Genomic DNA, 5,000 nt, shown 5'->3' with positions numbered 1-5,000 from the left:
CACCACCCTCCCTCACCATAAACACGCACCACCCTCCCTCACCACCATAACAACTCACCACCATAAACACGCACCACCCTCCCTCACCATAAATACTCACCATCCACCCTCACCACCTTCTTTCACCATAAAAAAAAACTTACCACCATAACAACTCACCACCATAAACACTCACCACCCTCCCTCACCACCATAACTCACCATAAACACGCACCATAAAACTCACCACCCTCCCTCACCATAACAACTCACCACCCTCCTTCACCATAACAACTCACCACCTTCCTCACCACCCCCGCAGGCACTATACGCATTCGCCCACGAACTACCCCTCATCACCATATCGACCGTTGGAGATAACTACCAACACAGCGCCGTTATGGGGAACTACTACCACCCTGGTTATGTTCCAACGTTGCTATTTGACTTCGCCCGGCCGTGGAACCTCCATGACAAGGTCTTCAATGTCTTGTTTCATGTGATTTATGCTGCGGTTTGGAGGTACGTCGTGGTGCCTGCGATACAGTATGAGGTAAGAGGGAGAGAAGGGTGTGTTGTTATAGTTTAAGGGTTGTTTGTGGATGGGTGGTTTGGTGGTGGGGTTATTGGGTTGTTTTGGGTGTGGAGGAGCTAAGTGGTTGTTCGTTGTGAAGGGGTTGGTTATATATGAGTTTGTTTGTTTATTAGTGAACCGTATTCATGTTGATGAATGTAGAAAAGGTATGAATGAGAATTTATCTTCACAAGAGACGTATTTGACCGGTTTCGAATATATCTTCGTCAGAGATACACGTATTTCCGACGGAGATATTCATTCTCATTTAAACCATTTCTACGTTTGTTTATTAGTCTTTTATTATTCGAGTTTGGGGTCTTCAGGATTGGTTTTAGTGAAGAAGAGTGAGTGGGTTTTCGGAGCACATTTGTGGGAGTAAATAAAAGATAAATACCACTTTAATATGTGAAATAAAGTGGCTCCAGTATGACCTTGTGTTTACCTGTCTGTCCCTTCAATCTTTGACCTACACGGAAGGTCATCCCTCTGCCTCTTTTCCATCTAAGGTCAAGTGACATTAGCTAGATGTAAGGTCATCCATCTGCCTCTTTCCCCTCTAAGGTCAAGTGACATTAGCTACACGCAAGGTCACCCCCATGCCTCTTTCTCCCCCTCTAAAGGTCAGGAGACACTTCCCTGACCTCCCTCCGCTGCTCGACCTGGAGAGGAACCAAAGTCTCGCCCTCGTGAACTCCCACTTCAGCGTCGACATGACCTTGCCGCTGCTGCCGTCCCAGGTCCAGATCGGGGCCATCCATTGCCAACCTGCCAAGCCCCTTCCTCAGGTTAGTCTGGGCTGCGTCTGTGAGTGTCTGGGTCTTGATGTTGATGCTTGTGGCAGACTTTTTTCATGTTTTTTGGTTGGGGAGACTATTCAAAAATTGCATGGTTTTGTTATTTACTTTTTATTATTTTTTTTATTTATATTTTTTTCTTGTTTTTTGAGATTTAGTTAAGATAGGTTTTCTTAGGACGGTTAAAGATAGTTTACCGTCCTTTCGACCCCAGTTAAAGTTATAATTCACAAACTCTTCAACTCTAATCAAAGTCAGATTCAAACCTCTCTCCAACACCGAAGTTATCATCCACAAACATCTCCTCAACACCAAAAGTCATCCTTCACGCCTCTTCAACACCAAAAGTCATCCTCCACGCCTCTTCAACACCAGTCACCCTCCACCCACCCTCCCCCATCCCCAGGACTTGGCAGGGTGGGTCCGCGGCGCCGGCGAGGCAGGGGTGGTGTACGTCAGCCTCGGCTCTATGGCAAGGGGCGACTCCATGCCGACCCAGCACCGCGACCTCTTCGCCAGGGCCTTCGCCAGGATGAAGCAGAGGGTCATCTGGAAGTACGAGGACGTGGTCCCGGGCGTGTCCGACAACGTGCTGGTGAGGAGGTGGCTCCCCCAGCAGGATATTCTCGGTGGGTGGTTGGTTGGTCTGCTGTAGGAGTGGTAGGGTGGAGGGTTGTGTGTTGGTGGGTGGTCTTGGCTCGAGAGGTCGTGGGGATGGGACTAAATCTTCTCGTATTTTAGTCCTCCACTTTCATCTAGATTGAGTGGGATTCGAGAACATGGTCACGTGCGGCTGGGGATGCTATAGAATGAACAAAAAGCTGAATAGTAAATTACAATCACGATGAGATGAATGGGAGACGCTTTTTTTTGGCTCGCAGCTCATCCGAACGTGAAGGTGTTCTTGTCACACGGCGGGCTCCTGAGTATGCAGGAGACCGTCTTCCACGCCACGCCCGTCCTGGCTCTTCCCATCTTCGGAGATCAGGCCAAGGTCGCCGCCCTCATCCAGAACGAAGGCTATGGGCGCCGCCTGGAGTGGGAGGAGCTGACGGTCGACCTCCTGGTGGAGACACTTCAGGAGATCATCAACAATCCAAAGTATTAACGCTGTTTTCTTTATTTCTTAACGATTCTTTTCTTGGCGCTTCGTTTCATTCACTCCCAATCGCTCTGTCGCACCCCCTAAAAGCCTCAATGTTTGTATTATTTATTTATATAGTGTAACAAACTAAAATAGAGTTAATTCTATTTATTGGCATTACGTGACACCCCCTCCCCGACCCCCAGGTACCTCGAGCGAGTGACCACCGCCTCCAAGACACTCCGAGACCAGCCCGAGTCGGCCCAGGACCGCGCCGTCTACTGGACCGAGTACGTCGTACGGCACGGCGGCGCCCCCCACCTCCGCTCCCCCGTCACGGAGCTCTCCTGGGCCGAGTTCCTGCTCCTGGACGTCTTCCTGGTGCTGGGCGTGGCGGCGAAGGGGGCCCACCTGCTCTACAGGGCCCTCTCGCGGCGGACGTGGCCTCTGCCGGGGATCAAGTGGAAGCTCGACTAACGGCAACGTGGATTGTGGAACGCCTGCTCTCTGTCCTTCTGTTGTTTCCTGCCCTGTCTGTTTGTTGTTTCCTGCTCTCTGTCCTTCTGTTGTTTCCTGCCCTGTCTGTTTGTTGTTTCCTGCTCTCTGTCCTTCTGTTGTTTCCTGCCCTGTCTGTCCTTCTGTTGTTCCTTGCTCTGTCTGTTTGCTGTTTCCTACTCTGTCTTTTGTTTCGTTTGCTGTATGTCTGCCTGTCTCTTCACTTGTCTTGAACTCTACTTCCTTATATGCATACACCAAATGTTCAATGTAAGTCGTTTTTTAAGGATATTTCATGCTGCAAACCAAATACAAAAATAGCATCTACATCCTAGCATGAAAATAAACAAACAGACAAAAAATACACATTTTTAGGATTTCACTCAATAGTAAAGTTTTTAGAAATTCATCTGTTGTAGGTAGTATCATTTTAGCATTTATATTGTTTATCAGAAAGACGTCAGCGATTGCTTGTAGAATCGTTTAAATGCCGTTAATCTTTTAGAGATTTAGATTTGACTTCAGAAATGTACTGGTACAAAATATTATTTCAGACTTATGTACTGTTCGTTGTAGTTTTGGTAGTCGAATCTAGAGCTTTAGAATTTCAAGTGATCTCTGGTAGTCTAACTGACGAAAAAAATAGTTCCTCTAAGACAGTGGTCCCTTACCTATATATAGCACAAAACAATTTAGAAATGTTTCAGGCAACCATTTCAAAGATGCGATGAATCTCACCTGAAATCTGACCATATTAGTACAAATAAAATCTACAGCTGGGCCTACTACTGGCCTTGTAGGAATCCAAGTAGAGATAGAGGAGTTGGAAGTAGGATTTCATTCCTTTATCCATAATTATCAAGCTGCATTTTTCTTTAAACTGGCGGTCCGGTACTGTTCCCCCTTACCTGTTGAGGGGTGTGGTCATCCCTCTCTGGAAGGGGAAGGGGGACCGATGGGACTGCAGCAACCACCGAGTCATCACACTGCTCACTTTACCAGGCAAGGATCTTGCCTCCACATCCTTCTGAGACGTATATCAGAGATCACATACTGAGGTACAGGAGGCAGGGACAATCTGGATTCACTCCTGGTAAGTCCACAATAGACCGTATCCTTGCGCTTCGAGTCATTGTTGAGCCTTCGCGAATTCGGGCGTGGGCTGCTTTCTGCTGCCTACATCGACCTCATAAAGGTGTTCGATAGGGTGCATCAGGAATCACTCTGGGAGATCCTGAGACTGGAGGAATTCCAACACGGACTATTGGATTAAAAGCGTCTATACTAGTACTGAAAGTGCTGTAAAATGTGTGTATGTGTATGGGGGCGGGGATTGAGCTTCTTTCCTGTTCAGGAGGGAGGCAAGGCTGTGTCTTGCACCAATGCTTTTCAACATTTGCATGGACTGGGCAGAGCTACTTTTCAAAGTCATTGTGGAGCAACTCTGGGCAATATCAAGGTTACCGACCTTTGACTTTGCTGATGATTTTACTATTCTATTCTGAGTCCTTGGGATCCTTAGTGGCGGCTCTCGATGCATTTAGTAATGAAGCGAAGCCTTTGGGTCATAGAGGTCTCCATCTGGACCAAGACCAAGATCCAGGACTTTGGGGAGCTGCTATGAGAACCTGCTCGGTCGGTACGTGCTTGCGGCGAGGACACTGAAGTCACAGAGAGCTTTACATACCTTGGTAGTGGCAGTTCATAACTCTGGGCTGTCACACAGGAAGTCCGCAGGCAGATTGGCCTGGCAGCAGGGGTCATGAACTCTCTCGACCAGAGTATTCGGAGATGCTGGTACCTGTGCAGAAGGAACAAGCTACACGTCTTCAAGCCCTGATGCCAGTTTTGCTATACGGGAGTGAAACCTGGATATTATCATGTGCCTTGGAGCCTCGTCTTGATCCCTTCTGTAATAGATCCTTGCGCCGGATCATGGGGTACTGTAGGCGGGACCACGTGTCCAACCAGCGGTTGCACCGTGAGACTGGCACGGGACCTGTAACCTGCACAATCCGGGGTCACCAACTCAGGCTATACGGCCACCTGGCTCGCTTCCCCCCAGGGTGAT

General features: G+C 48.3%; 2 protein-coding genes across 2 annotated transcripts in view; both read left to right on the top strand.

Annotated features, from left to right (window-relative positions):
- The window catches only part of LOC138866696 (UDP-glycosyltransferase UGT5-like), a 5,256-nt gene extending 1,661 nt beyond the window's left edge, over window positions 1–3,595 (top strand). Inside the window, exons 2-6 of the mRNA XM_070139896.1 lie at window positions 302–532; window positions 1,177–1,341; window positions 1,757–1,979; window positions 2,232–2,451; window positions 2,641–3,595. Of these exons, the coding sequence (XP_069995997.1) occupies window positions 302–532; window positions 1,177–1,341; window positions 1,757–1,979; window positions 2,232–2,451; window positions 2,641–2,911 (1,110 nt within the window). The 3' untranslated portion in view covers window positions 2,912–3,595. The remainder of the gene's footprint in view (window positions 1–301; window positions 533–1,176; window positions 1,342–1,756; window positions 1,980–2,231; window positions 2,452–2,640) is intronic.
- Window positions 1–5,000, top strand: part of LOC113828527 (UDP-glycosyltransferase UGT5) — a 43,917-nt gene that overhangs the window by 12,565 nt on the left and 26,352 nt on the right. The gene's annotated exons all lie outside the window — the stretch shown is intronic.

Source organism: Penaeus vannamei, chromosome 26 (assembly GCF_042767895.1).
Source record: "Penaeus vannamei isolate JL-2024 chromosome 26, ASM4276789v1, whole genome shotgun sequence".
Classification (NCBI taxonomy): Eukaryota; Metazoa; Arthropoda; class Malacostraca; order Decapoda; family Penaeidae; genus Penaeus; species Penaeus vannamei.
Note: the sequence above shows the minus strand (reverse complement) of the source record. Positions and strands in the feature narration are given on the sequence as shown.